This window comes from Orbicella faveolata, unplaced genomic scaffold (genome assembly GCF_042242905.1).
Source record: "Orbicella faveolata isolate gen_17 unplaced genomic scaffold, um_ofav_v1 contig_47, whole genome shotgun sequence".
NCBI lineage: Eukaryota > Metazoa > Cnidaria > Anthozoa > Scleractinia > Merulinidae > Orbicella > Orbicella faveolata.
Genome location: NW_028301577.1, coordinates 10,276,136 through 10,291,087, shown reverse-complemented (window position 1 = coordinate 10,291,087; position 14,952 = coordinate 10,276,136). Strand labels below are relative to the sequence as shown.

At 40.3% G+C, this 14,952-nt stretch overlaps 1 protein-coding gene and 1 pseudogene across 1 annotated transcript; both read left to right on the top strand.

Annotated features, from left to right (window-relative positions):
* The first annotated feature begins 543 nt into the window (after window positions 1–543).
* LOC149097077 (E3 ubiquitin-protein ligase TRIM71-like) lies at window positions 544–3,467 on the top strand. Its single transcript, XM_089279375.1, has one exon. The coding sequence runs from the start codon at window positions 622–624 to the stop codon at window positions 2,872–2,874; it is 2,253 nt and encodes a 750-aa protein (XP_089135501.1). The 5' UTR covers window positions 544–621; the 3' UTR covers window positions 2,875–3,467.
* Window positions 3,468–7,053: 3,586 nt separating this feature from the next.
* LOC110056181 (E3 ubiquitin-protein ligase TRIM71-like) lies at window positions 7,054–9,957 on the top strand (annotated as a pseudogene).
* The last annotated feature ends 4,995 nt before the right edge of the window (window positions 9,958–14,952 follow it).

Sequence of the window (14,952 nt, the reverse complement as noted above, 5' to 3'; positions counted from 1 at the left end):
ATGCACAATGTGATTAGGCCAATCAGCTGACAAATACGTCACGAATTTTTGACAAAAAACACCTTTTGCACGCTTTCTTCGCTTCAACTTTGCATGTCCCTTGTTTATATGGAGACCACGTGAACCCGAATAAAACAAATGAGCATTTTCCAAATGTTATAAACCTTTTTTTTTTACAGCCCTTCTCTTAGCTGGCTGAAATCACGGTAACATATTCTGGGTGTTCTTAAGAGGTGATATAAAATAAATTGGAGAGGACTGGTTTTCAAATATTTCCCTACAAAAATATAATACTATATAATACTACTTTGCAAAATGTACCAGTCACGCTTGTTATTTGTTTGCTTTGATATTTACACGCATGATTGTCTCTTGACGAAGAGAGAGACAGGGAGGCTCTTGCATAAGAGTTTCGCAATCCGTCACACTTTTGCGATCAAGATTCTTAGAAATCTCGGCGAACAATAGAAACAATTCCTAGAGGTCATGCAGCATGTATAATCTCTCGTTATTGGTCAATAATAATAGTTTGATAAATACGGTATTTTTATTTCACAAGGCTCCATTGTTGTAGGTTGTTGTTTTCATCTCCAAACCCATTTTGTCTTTCTGCCTTTAATCATGGATATAAAAACCTTGCTAGACAATCTTCACGAAGGAGTATCCTGTTCTGTGTGCATGACCACATTCACTGATCCAAAACAGCTGCCATGTTTACACAGTTTTTGTCTTCACCGCTTGAACGGGATTCTACGAACGAGTGGCCGCCATGATATCATTACATGCCCAGAATGTAGAAGAGAGAGTAGAGTCCCTAGCAGTGGAAACCTGAAGGACTTGCCGACCAACTTTCGCATCAACAGTTTGCTAGATGTGTTGGCAATCAAAGAGTGTAATTCCACGGGGGTGAAATGTGGAAATTGCGACCAAAGAAGCGCACAGAGTTTGTACTGTTTCCAGTGTTGTGCATTCTGGTGTGACGACTGTATTACCGGGCACAACATCATTCGAGTTAACAAAGAACACCGAGTGTTGGCGCTTAAAGACTTTCAAGATCAAGACATCGAGGACGTGTTAAAACGACCAGCATTTTGCCAACAGAAACACCATGAAAAAGAAGAGTTGAAGTTCTTTTGCAAGGGCTGTGAAGTTGCAATCTGCAACGCCTGTGCTTTAACAGATCATGAGGGTCATGCCAAGATGCTTTTGGAGGTAGTTGCAAATGAATGCAAGTTACAAGTGAAAACAGCGATTGAATTGCAAAAACAAAAAGCGCAACAGAAGAGAAACAAAATCGCTGAACTTGACGAGAACTGCATTCATATTGAACAACAAGCCGCTGCCGTCAAACGAAAGGTACACAGATTTGCTGAACATTTGATGGCAGTTATCGAAGCGAAGGAGAAGGAAATATCGAACAAAGTGGACAGACAAGTAAAAGAATCTCACGAACGTCTGCGAACTGAACAGCGCGATGTGGACCAACAAGTAAAGCTTATCGAGACAGGGATTGAAAAAACGGAAACACTTTTAAAGCGAAGCACAAGCGCTGAGATTGTACAGTTAGAAAAGTCATTGAACACAATGTTTAAGGAAGATGTCATCGATGGAGAAGACCAAGTGGACTGCGACCTTGAAGGCTTTCGTCGATTCATTTTCGTAGAAAACGATTCATTAATGGCGAAAAGCGTCACTGAAGGAATCGGCGCTTTCAAAACATTTATCAGCAAAACTAGCGCGCATCAATCAAGCGCCCAAGGAAAAGGAACAAGTGAAGCTATTGTTGGACTTGAAGCACAGTTTGTTTTGACAACAACAAATGCTGATGGAGAACGATGTTATGAAGCGCGTGACTGTGTAACAGTGGAAATCAAAAATCATCAAGGACAGGACTGCACAACGAAAGCGCGAGTGCAAGATAACAAAGACGGCAGCTTCAAGATCAGTTACTTCGCTAAAGAAACCGGGAAACGTGACTTGGCAGTGAAGGTAAATGAAGATCACGTTTATGGCAGCCCTTTTGTTGTTCAAGTCAAACCCAGACATTTCAGACCCGTGCTATCGTTTAGACCACCTGGCTCAGCTTCTGGAATGTTTTTAGCCCTTTGGGGAGTCGCAGTGAATGAACGTAATGAAATTGCAGTGACTGATCTTATTAACCACAGAATTCGGGTATTTAATAGTGATGGAACTTACTTAAGATCGTTTGGTAGAAAGGGTGATAAACAGGGAGAGTTTAACTTTCCTGTTGGTATAGCTTTTGATAAGAATGGCCATGTTGTAGTGGTGGACAGTAATAACCACCGAGTCCAAGTTTTTAGTGAGCAGGATCAGTTCCTGAACCAGTTTGGTGGAAAGGGAAATCTAGATCACCAGCTCAGGGATCCTTATGGTTTATCCATAGACAGTGACGGAAATTATATTGTTGCTGATTCAAGTAACAAACTAATCAAGGTCTTTTCTCCTAGCGGTCAGTTTTTACGTAAAATTGGCGGAGAGGGTTCTTTTACCTCTCCCTATCACTGTGTGCAATATGACAACCATTTTATAGTATCAGACAGGAGGGAACACTGTATCAAAGTGCACGATAGCGATGGGAAGTTTGTTTACCAATTTGGAAAAGAGGGGGACGGGGACGGGGATTTCAATGATCCTTATTGCTTGTCTGTTAACAAGGCAGGACACTTGATGGTCTGTGATGCAGAGAATCACAGAGTTCAGGTGTTTGAACTGAGTGGAAAGTTTGTAAAAAAGTTTGGAACAAAAGGTAGCGGGATAGGAGAGTTTGATCGCCCAGTCTCTACAGCAGTTCTTAGTGATGGTAGGATAGTTGTGACTGACTACCGGAACCTTCGCATTCAGATTTTTGAGTAGATACATCCACTCACTTGTAATGTAATATGAATCGGTTCACTCATTGCTATAAGTTAAATATATGATTGTGAACTATTTGTCGCTGGTAGTCTTTAGTTCGTTGCATATTAGAAAAACTCACAGAATAGAAAAAGCTGAAAAGTTACCTTTCAAGTAGCTACCACATTTATTTTCCGTTTCGAGTATAACGTGTGCATTGTTTCGAAGGGAAAAGATTAAAAACTTGCATTGTCTAAAATTTAAATTTCAAGGGTTCTAAAACCATTATATTTCCTTATTAGTGGTAGATTGTGTGATATTAGTTGTCAATATCTATCATTGCTATAGCTAGTTTAGATCACTTGTCTCCAAAATGAGTTAGCGGAGTAATTTGTAGGTTCACCTAAGTTTAGAAGGTACGTCCTTAACAAAGAACATTTTAATTTCGAATTTGTTGTACACTGAAACAATCAGTAGTGTATGTTGTGTGACATTAGCAGGACTAATAATGGGCGTGACAATGTACCAGCTGGTAAAAGTGGATACGCGCTTGTCTTGTAAGATAAAAATTGTTACTTGAAGAAATGTCAATAAACTGTTTCAATATTTTCCCATATTTGTCGTGATACTTAATGCTTGTAAACAGGGGACGTTTAAAGGGCGATTGATTTATTTAACTACCAATCTACGCGATTGATTTCACAGAATTCCTAATCCTTTGAGTATAGCCGGGGTTAGTTTTCACAATTTTTGTAGCTTTTCTACATTTTTGGGTAAATGCTTGAACTCGTTTAATTACTGTGCTTGAAATTAATTATTAGTTTTACACGCGTACTAGCTCAGGTCTGTAGTTAGGGGATGTGCACCGAGTGCGTTCGCACCCCCTCCGCACAAAGTCCCTAAATGCCGGTCAGTGTTTCTATAGTGAAACCCAGTATTAACAGTACATTTTGTTTAAGCATAGGGTACCTATAAATCATTTTTAAAACGCTGAACAGTGGTAGTTTAACAAAACATAACAATGGAAATAGCAGTAATGATAACCACCACTATTCACTGGCATTGATTTGCAAATAAAAAGCGACTTGATTCTCTCAGTAGTAACCCGGGTATTGGCCGCTGTCCCCTCAGAACCCCTGTCCCATTTTATAGTTCACAACTAAATTTTCTCCGATTCGTATTGGTTTAAATTGATCACACGTCGCGATCGTGTTCATCCGCGGAGAGACACTATCAGCCCATAGTGCCCGTCCGAGGAAAATAAAAGGATGGATAGTACTCGTCTGTAAAAATTTTTCTGCAAACAAGCGGGTTTATAGAAAATAAACAATTGGAATAGTATTAGGTGGTTTTTGCTCCGTTTTCTTTTTCAAATTTTACACTTGGCTTTCATGGCTTTCATCTAAATAATCTTAATATGTGACTTTTGAACTGGCGCGCAGAAGAAAATTTAGAGGTGAACAGTAAAGACAACACAGTGTTTATGTCTCGGAACTGTCAGTTTGATAGTTTCCCTTGGAAATTTGGTTTTCTTAAAAGTGGCATATTTGCCCCCGAAGCTTCGCTTCTCGGGCAAATGTTTGTTTAAAGAACATCAAATTTCCGCGGGGCAACTATCAGCCGATAGTTCTTCGACATAAACACTCTATTGTTTAAATAGTCTACTCTGTGGCCAATTTAGAGCTTATCTTACCCACTTTTAGGTAAATGTAATTTCCGCGATCCCAATTTAGTCACTTTTTGTTTACGCACCTAGCTCATCCTAAAATACACACTAGTTCATCCTAAAATGAAGTGACACTTTTGTAAAACTGAACGTAGAACGTTTAAAACTTTTTCACCGCGAATCTTCCCATTTTTAAATCCAAACTTTTCTTGCCCCAGATATCTCGAAAATGCGCGACCTCATTCTAGTAACTCTTTTGAAAATGCAATGCCATCGTACTCAATTCACTTGTGAAAATGCGACCCCATCACGCGGCCCATCCCCATTAGCCTACAAATGGGAAGTACCCCTCTTTCCTCCGGGGCCGAGCCATTGATTCTCTAATTGCATTAACTTGTCCATGAGCACGAAACTCCGATCTAGGATATCTAGGATAGTGTGCAAGGAAGAGAGACAGGCCACAGACAACAGCCAAGCTCCCACTTTCTCTCCTTTTGCTGTCCTTCCATCATTCGCTATAGTTTAGGATACTGAGGTGTGAAGACGGGAAGGGATCGAGAAGCGGGAGAGGAAATAGCGAAATGCGGGAGTTTCAAGAGGGCGGGAAGCGAAGAAGAAATGACAAACGAGTTTTTTTCCAGTTATCGATACGTTAGAATAACAAGGACAAGAACCCAAAATGTGCGGGACGTTTCTGAGACTTCTGAGCAACCGAGCAAACAAAAATTCGTGCTTGAGCGGAAAAAAGGACTTACTTCCGCCTACGAATTGCGCAGCTAAATGGCTAGGATATGTTTTGAGTCTCAGGAACAGGACGGAAAGGGGCGGGAGTAGGGAGTCGAGACTTATTTATCTCAGTTTAATTTCCCTTGTACCAGGTCAAAACTGCCTGCTAGTTGGCAATTTTTTGTATATATAAGTAGTTGCCTTTAGTGTCACTTTTGCAGGACTATACTATGTAGCCAGCGCTTTAAGTGCGGACCTTGCATCAGAAAGGAAGTAAGCCAAAGGTTGTACCCGAACATTGGGCTCTCACTGGGTTCTTAAGGCTGGTTAGGTTTCGTAGCAGGCGAAGCGACTAGTGCTTTGGACAAGAAATTGGTCCGTCATTCATGTAGGTTTCTCGACATATAACAAGAAGAGGCGAACAAACATTTCAGTAAATCCAATCAAACTTTCTCACTCGGCCAGTTTCTCAGTTATTATGATTGCGACAAGTTAGGAAATGGTCTGCATGGATAAAAACTTCTTCAAGGTCAGAGAAATGTCATGGAGTTTTATTTTGGCTCAGGAAAAATTGACAATTTGAAAAAAAAGTCAGGGAAACAAAATCTCGTTCCCAAGGCTTTCTCCTTAAAGATTGTTTGGACCTAACGGAAAAGCCCTGGGAACCAGGTTTAGGGAAACAATGAATTGTGAAAGCTGAGTGTGAAAGCCATGGCTAGAGAATGATCTGCCTTTGTAATAACAGTTTCAGGCTTAAACTCTTCTAAGATGTTAAAATAAATAGAGCATGTTTAATCTTAATATCCTGTCTTCCAATTTGCTTGAGTTGCTCGCTCATGGACTGAAACATGAAACAAGTAAATTGTGTGTTATTAATCATTGTTATAGATAGTTTGAATTACTGGTCTCAGAAACCACACAGCAGTATGACTTGTACGTTGAACAACGTTTGGTGGACGTATCTCTTCCAAAGAACATCTTCATTCTCAATTTGTGTTAAAAAACAGTAATATAGTGTATGTTTTGTAACATTACATAATGCGTTTGACTGTTCACTTCAGTGCCTAAATGGGATTCACGCTTTGATTTAGGTGTAGAGAAATGTTAATAAACTGTGACAATTTTTGCTCAAACTTGTAGTGATGTTTAGTCGATGATGAACATGAAAAGTTTAATTGCGATGATTTATTTGGGAGATTGATTTAGCCAACAGATTAGCAATCTATTGATTACCGTCGCAATTAGATTTCACCAGATCGTTATCGCTTTTCCCAAAACTGGACTCTCTTTAAGTGAATGTTACCACGTAACTTATTAACTTCATCCTTGAATACACAATATGTCATGTGAGAATAGCTAGAAATCCATTCCCAGAGTTGATATTACACGAGTGTTGAAATTTCCCAACCTTGCTATTTTGCAATCGATGGCGTCCCAGTCATTTTGTTGTCCTTTTACCCAAACTCCCCCTCCCCCCTCTTCCCGGAAATGTTTATCCTGGTAGACATTTTCGATAAATGTCTTAAAGGAGCCAAAGAACATCTTCAATTCATCAGTGCCAAGTGATCGAGATTTAGCTTTTTGTAGCAAAAACATGGCGTTAGACTGATTCAGACAGTATATAACCTGCAAAGCACACCTCGCACTTTCGCAATCGTCTTCATAGGTCACGCTATTTTGAGGATTCTTAGAAATCTTTGCAATCAAACTGTAAACAATTCTAAGAAGTCAGACATAACAGAAAGTCAAACCTCTCGTGATTGGTCAATATTAACAGTCTGATAAATACGCTATTTTTATATTACAAGGCTCCATTGTTGGAGGCATTTTCATCTCGAGACCCAGTTTGTCTCTCCGCCTTTAATCATGGATATAAAAACCTTGCTAGACAATCTTCATGAAGAAGTATCCTGTTCTGTGTGCATGACCACATTCACTGATCCAAAACAGCTGCCATGTTTACACAGTTTTTGTCTTCACTGCTTGAACGGGATTCTACGAAGGAGTGGCCGCCATGATATCATTACATGCCCAGAATGTAGAAGAGAGAGTAGAGTCCCTAGCAGTGGAAACCTGAAGGACTTGCCGACCAACTTTCGCATCAACAGTTTGCTAGATGTGTTGGCAATCAAAGAGTGTAATTCCACGGGGGTGAAATGTGGAAATTGCGACAAAAGAAGCGCACAGAGTTTGTACTGTTTCCAGTGTTGTGCATTCTGGTGTGACGACTGTATAACCGGGCACAACATAATTCGAGTCAACAAAGAACACCGAGTGTTGGCGCTTAAAGACTTTCAAGATCAAGACATCGAGGAAGTGTTAAAACGACCAGCATTTTGCCAACAGAAACACCATGAAAAAGAAGAGTTGAAGTTCTTTTGCAAGGGCTGTGAAGTTGCCATTTGCAACGCCTGTGCTTTAACAGATCATGAAGGTCATGCCAAGATGCTTTTGGAGGTAGTTGCAAATGAACGCAAGTTACAAGTGAAAACAGCGATTGAATTGCAAAAACAAAAAGCGCAACAGAAGAGAAACAAAATCGCTGAACTTGACGAGAACTGCATTCATATTGAACAACAAGCCGCTGTCGTCAAACGAAAGGTACACAGATTTGCTGAACATTTGATGGCAGTTATCGAAGCAAAGGAGAAGGAGATATCGAACAAAGTGGACAAACAAGTAAAAGAATCTCAAGAACGTCTGCGAACTGAACAGCACGAAGTGGACAAACAAGTAAAGCTTATCGAGACAGGGATTGAGAAAACGGAAACACTTTTAAAGTGAAGCACAAGCACTGAGATTGTACAGTTAGAAAAGTCATTGAACACAATGTTTAAGGAAGATGTCATCGATGGAGAAGACCAAGTGGACTGCGACCTTGAAGGCTTTCGTCGATTCATTTTCGTAGAAAACGATTCATTAATGGCGAAAAGCGTCACTGAAGGAATCGGCGCTTTCAAAACATTTATCAGCAAAACTAGCGCGCATCAATCAAGCGCCCAAGGAAAAGGAACAAGTGAAGCTATTGTTGGACTTGAAGCACAGTTTGTTTTGACAACAACAAATGCTGATGGAGAACAATGTTATGAAGCGCGTGACTGTGTAACAGTGAAAATCAAAAATCATCAAGGAAAGGACTGCACAACGAAAGCGCGAGTGCAAGATAACAAAGACGGCAGCTTCAAGATCAGTTACTTCGCTAAAGAAACCGGGAAACGTGACTTGGCAGTGAAGGTAAATGAAGATCACGTTTATGGCAGCCCTTTTGTTGTTCAAGTCAAACCCAGACATTTCAGACCCGTGCTATCGTTTGGACGAACTGGCTCAACTTCTGGAATGTTTTTAGTCCTTTGGGGAGTCGCAGTGAATGAACGTAATGAAATTGCAGTGACTGATTTAATTAACGACAGAATTCAGGTATTTAGTAGTGATGGAACTTACTTAAGATCGTTTGGTAGAAAGGGTGATAGACAGGTAGAGTTTAACTATCCTCTTGGTATAGCTTTTGATAAGAATGGCCATATTGTAGTGGTGGACCGTAATAACCACCGAGTCCAAGTTTTTAGTGAGCAGGGTCAGTTCCTGAACCAGTTTGGTGGAAAGGGAAATCTAGATCACCAGCTCAAGGATCCTCATGGTTTATCCATAGACAGCGACGGAAATTATATTGTTGCTGATTCAAGTAACAAACTAATCAAGGTCTTTTCTCCTAGCGGTCAGTTTTTACGTAAAATTGGCGGAGAGGGCTCTTTTACCTTTCCCTATCACTGTGTGCAACATGACAACCATTTTATAGTATCAGACAGGAAAGAACACTGTATCAAAGTATTCTCTAGGGATGGGAATTTTGTTAACCAATTTGGAAAGAAGGGTGAGGGGGACGGGGAGTTCAATGATCCGCGTTTCTTGTCTGTTAACAAGGCAGGACACCTGATGGTCTGTGATACAGAGAATCACAGAGTTCAGGTGTTTGAACTGAGTGGAAAGTTTGTAAAAAAGTTTGGAACAAAAGGTAGCGGGATAGGAGATTTTTATCCTCCAGTCTCTACAGCAGTTCTTAGTGATGGTAGGATAGTAGTGACTGACCTCGGGAACCATCGCATTCAGATTTTTGAGTAGATACATCCACTCACTTGTAATGTAATATGAATCGGTTCACTCATTGCTATAAGTTAAATATATGATTTTAAACTATTTGTCGCTGGTAGTCTTTAGTTCGTTGCATATTAGAAAAACTCACAGAATAGAAAAAGCTGAAAAGTTACCTTTCAAGTAGCTACCACATTTATTTTCCGTTTCGAGTATAACGTGTGCATTGTTTCGAAGGGAAAAGATTAAAAACTTGCATTGTCTCAAATTTAAATTTCAAGGGTTCTAAAACCATTATATTTCCTTATTAGTGGTAGATTGTGTGATATTAGTTGTCAATATCTATCATTGCTATAGCTAGTTTAGATTACTTGTCTCCAAAATGAGTTAGCGGAGTAATTTGTAGGTTCACCTAAGTTTAGAAGGTACGTCCTTAACAAAGAACATTTTAATTTTGAATTTGTTGTACACTGAAACAATCAGTAGTGTATGTTGTGTGACATTAGCAAGACTAATAATGGGCGTGACAATGTACCAGCTGGTAAAAGTGGATACGCGCTTGTCTTGTAAGATAAAAATTGTTAGGCGAAGAAATGTCAATAAACTGTTTCAATATTTTCCCATATTTGTCGTGATATTTAATGCTTGTAAACAGGGGACGTTTAAAGGGCGATTGATTTATTTAACTACCAATCTACGCGATTGATTTCACAGAATTCCTAATCCTTTGAGTACAGCCGGGGTTAGTTTTCACAATTTTTGTAGCTTTTCTACATTTTTGGGTAAATGCTTGAACTCGTTTAATTATTGTGCTTGAAATTAATTATTAGTTTTACACGCTTGCTAGCTCAGGCTTGTAGTTAGGGAATGTGCACCGAGTGCGTTCGCACCCCCTCCGCACAAAGTCCCTAAATGCCGGTCAGTGTTTCTATAGTGAAACCCAGTATTAACAGTACATTTTGTTTAAGCATAGGGTACCTATAAATCATTTTTAAAACGCTGAACAGTGGTAGTTTAACAAAACATAACAATGGAAATAGCAGTAATGATAACCACCACTATTCACTGGCATTGATTTGCAAATAAAAAGCGACTTGATTCTCTCAGTAGTAACCCGGGTATTGGTCGCTGTCCCCTCAGAACCCCTGTCCCATTTTATAGTTCACCACTAAATTTTCTCCGATTCGTATTGGTTTAAATTGATCACACGTCGCGATCGTGTTCATCCGCGGAGAGACACTATCAGCCCATAGTGCCCGTCCGAGGAAAATAAAAGGATGGATAGTACTCGTCCGTAAAAATTTTTCTGCAAACAAGCGGGTTTATAGAAAATAAACAATTGGAATAGTATTAGGTGGCTTTTGCTCCGTTTTCTTTTTCAAATTTTACACTTGGCTTTCATGGCTTTCATCTAAATAATTAATATGTGACTTTTGAACTGGCGCGCAGAAGAAAATTTAGAGGTGAACAATAAAGACAACACAGTGTTTATGTCTCGGAACTGTCAGTTTGATAGTTTCCCTTGGAAATTTGGTTTTCTTAAAAGTGGCATATTTGCCCCCGAAGCTTCGCTTCTCGGGCAAATGTTTGTTTAAAGAACATCAAATTTCCGCTGGGCAACTATCAGCCGATAGTTCTTCGACATAAACACTCTATTGTTTAAATAGTCTACTCTGTGGTCAATTTAGAGCTTATCTTACCCACTTTTAGGTAAATGTAATTTCCGCGATCCCAGTTTAGTCACTTTTTGTTTACGCACCTAGCTCATCCTAAAATACACACTAGTTCATCCTAAAATGAAGTGACACTTTTGTAAAACTGAACGTAGAACGTTTAAAACTTTTTCACCGCGAATCTTCCCATTTTTAAATCCAAACTTTTCGTGTCCCAGAAATCTCGAAAATGCGCGACCTCATTCTAGTAACTCTTTTGAAAATGCAATGCCATCGTACTCAATTCACTTGTGAAAATGCGACCCCATCACGCGGCCCATCCCCATTAGCCTACAAATGGGAAGTACCCCTCTTTCCTCCGGGGCCGAGCCATTGATTCTCTAATTGCATTAACTTGTCCATGAGCACGAAACTCCGATCTAGGATATCTAGGATAGTGTGCAAGGAAGAGAGACAGGCCACAGACAACAGCCAAGCTCCCACTTTCTCTCCTTTTGCTGTCCTTCCATCATTCGCTATAGTTTAGGATACTGAGATGTGAAGACGGGAAGGGATCGAGAAGCGGGAGAGGAAATAGCGAAATGCGGGAGTTTCAAGAGGGCGGGAAGCGAAGAAGAAATGACAAACGAGTTTTTTTCCAGTTATCGATACGTTAGAATAACAAGGACAAGAACCCAAAATGTGCGGGACGTTTCTGAGACTTCTGAGCAACCGAGCAAACAAAAATTCGTGCTTGGGCGGAAAAAAGGACTTACTTCCGCCTACGAATTGCGCAGCTAAATGGCTAGGATATGTTTTGAGTCTCAGGAACAGGACGGAAAGGGACGGGAGCAGGGAGTCGAGACTTTTTTATCTCAGTTTAATTTTCCCTTGTACTAGGGGAAAACCGCCTGCTAGTTGACAATTTTTTGTATATTGAAGTAGTTACCTTAAGTGTCTTTTTTGCATGACTATGTTATGTAGCCAGCGCTTTAAGTGCGGACCTCGAATCAGAAAGGAAGTAAGCCAAAGGTTGCACCCGATTCTTGGCCTCTCACTGGGTTCTTAAGGCTGGTTAGGTTTTGTAGCAGGAGAAGCGTCTAGTGCTTTGGACAAGAAATTGGTCCGTCATTCATGTAGGTTTCTCAACATATAACAAGAAGAGGCGAACAAACATTTCAGTAAATCCAATCAAACTTTCTCACTCGGCCAGCTTCTCGGTTATAATGATTGCGACAAGTTAGGAAATGGTCTGCATGGAAAAAACTTCTTCAAGGTCAGAGAAATGTCATGGAGTTTTATTTTGGCTCAGGAAAAATTGACAATATTGGAAAAAAAGTCACGGAAACACAGCCTCGTTCCCAAGGCTTTCTCCTTAAAGATTGTTCGAACCTAACGGAAAAGCCCTGTGAACCAGGTTTAGGGAAACAATGAATTGTGAAAGCTGAGTGTGAAAGCCATGGCTATAGAATGATCTGCCTTTGCAATAACAGTTTCAGGCTTAAACTCTTCTAAGGGCCTCTTTATATAAGCCCGGTCAACAGAGCTGGCTTGGTTTCCGAGATCTCGCCTCGTTTCTCTTTCCTTCGTAAAAATTTCGATGTGTTCATATGAGAAGCCAGGCTGGCTCGGTTACCGAGATCTCGGGTTTTGCGACCGAGATCTCGGTAACTGGGATGAAGTTTTTCCCATATGAACACTCCAGCCCGCGTAACCGGGACGCACTTTTTAGACGAAATAGCTTCGCGTTCGCAACATAGCGGCCAAAATGGCATAATTTTTGCTTTGTATGTATTTCCACTTTAGGAGTAGGCGAATTAGCTTTATTAGTAAAGTTACAAGAGTCCACAAAGCTGCGACAGCCGCGAACGATAAAAGTTTATGTTCCACCAATTTGGTTGTGTTTCTTGGATTTTATCACGGTAGACCGGGCTGAAATTTCCCATATTAACAGACAACAAAATTCGTCCCGGTAACCGAGCCAGCCTGGTTACCGGGCTCATATGAACAGGCCCCAAGATGTTAAAATAAAAAAGAGCGTGTTTAATCTAAATATCCTGTCCTCCAATTTGCTTGAGTTGCTCGCTCATGGACTGAAACATGAAACAAGTAAATTGTGTGTTATTAATCATTGTTATAGATAGTTTGAATTACTGGTCTCAGAAACCACACAGCAGTATGACTTGTAGGTTGAACAACGTTTGGTGGACATATTTCTTCCAAAAAACATTTTAATTCTGAATTTGTGTTAAAAAGCAGTAGTATAGTGTATGTTTTGTAACATTACATAATGCGTTTGACTGTTCACTTCAGTGCCTAAAATTAATGGGATTCACGGTTTAGGTGTAGCGAGATGTTAGTAAACTGTAGCAATTTTTGCTCAAACTTGTGATGTTTTGTCGACGATAAACAAGTGAAGTTTAATTGGGATGATTTATTTGGGAGATTGATTTAAGGCTGGTTTCCATATGATCGCAGACGATCGCGGATCGCGGATCGCAGATCGCAAAAAGTTTTGCGATCGTCTGCGATGATATTGAAACACACTTCTGCGATCGTCTGCGATCAATTGCGATCGTGTGATCATATGGAAACCAAAGTTCTGCGATCTGCGATCGAAACGTATCCCATAATATTTTGAATTCCGACCCATGATTCAACGCTTGTTAGCAACGAAGCAACCGCTTATTTGTTGTAAACATGGCTGACGTTGAATAAGGTAACGTTAGTAACGAGAAACTTATGGAGGAAGTTGCGCGATATCAGTGCGTTTACCACCGTAACAGTAAAGATTTCAAAGACAAAAACAAAAAGGGTAACTGCTGGGAAAAAATCGGAGAGAAATTTAATTTATCGGCGGCTGAGGCGGAGGTCAAATTCCGCAACATAAGAACTGCGTCTGGTCGTTATCTGAAGCGATTAAAAACGCTACCTTCTGGATCGGAGCGAGATGCAGCGCCAAGGGAATTCCAAACTAGGCTGACAAAAACAAGAATAAATTTGCTTGCTGCAAAATTTCCTTCTCGACGTCCGCCATATTGTTTACTGCGATTTTTTTCCGCCAGCACAACGCGTGTGTTATTTTGACACTTCCGCTGTCCGAAATGTATCCAACAGTCGGCTTTGCGATTGCTTGCGATCGTCTGCTATTATATGGAGACAACTCTCTTTGCGATCATCTGCGATCTGCGCTTTGCGATCCGCGATCGTCTGCAATCGTCTGCGATCGTCTGCGATCAGCACATTAGTAATCTATTGATTACCGCCGCCATTAGATTTCACCAGAGCTTTATCGCTTTTCCCAAATCTGGACTCTCTTTGAGTGAATATTTGAAGTCACCTAATCATGGAGCCTACAAAATAAGTATTAGTTATACGTGCGTATCTCAAACAAATGAATGTTCACTCAACTCTGCCAATACTGAGGGGTTACGTGGTCAGTTCAAGGCAGTCACGGTCTAGGACAGGAAGCAGCCACCCGCTAACTTACTTAACTTCATCCTTAAATACATCCTTAAATACAAAAAGGGTCATGTGGAAATAGCAATCCATTCCCAGAGTTACATGTAATATTACTCGAGCGTTGAAATTCCCAATCTTGTTATTTTGCAATCGTTGCCGTCCCAGTCATTTTGTTGTTCTTTTACCCAAACTCCCCCTCCCCCTCTTCTCAGAAATGTTTATCCTTGTAGACAATTTCGATAAATTTCTTAAACGAACCAAAGAAGACCTTCTATTCATCAGAGAAAAGAGATGGAGATTTAAGTTTTGCAACGAAAAGATGCAGACACTGACTCAGAAAGTGTATAACCTGTAAAGCACACCTCGCACTTTCGCAATCGTCTTCATAGGTCACGCTATTTTGACGATTCTTAGCATCTTGGCAATCAAACTGTAAACAATTCTAAGAAGTAAAACATAACAGAAATTCAAACCTCTCGTGACTGGTCCATATTAACAGTCTGA

What these genes read in the sequence shown, in the direction of transcription:
- LOC149097077 (XM_089279375.1), top strand. Translation starts at nt 622, where the DNA reads ATGGATATAAAAACCTTGCTAGACAATCTTCACGAAGGAGTATCCTGT.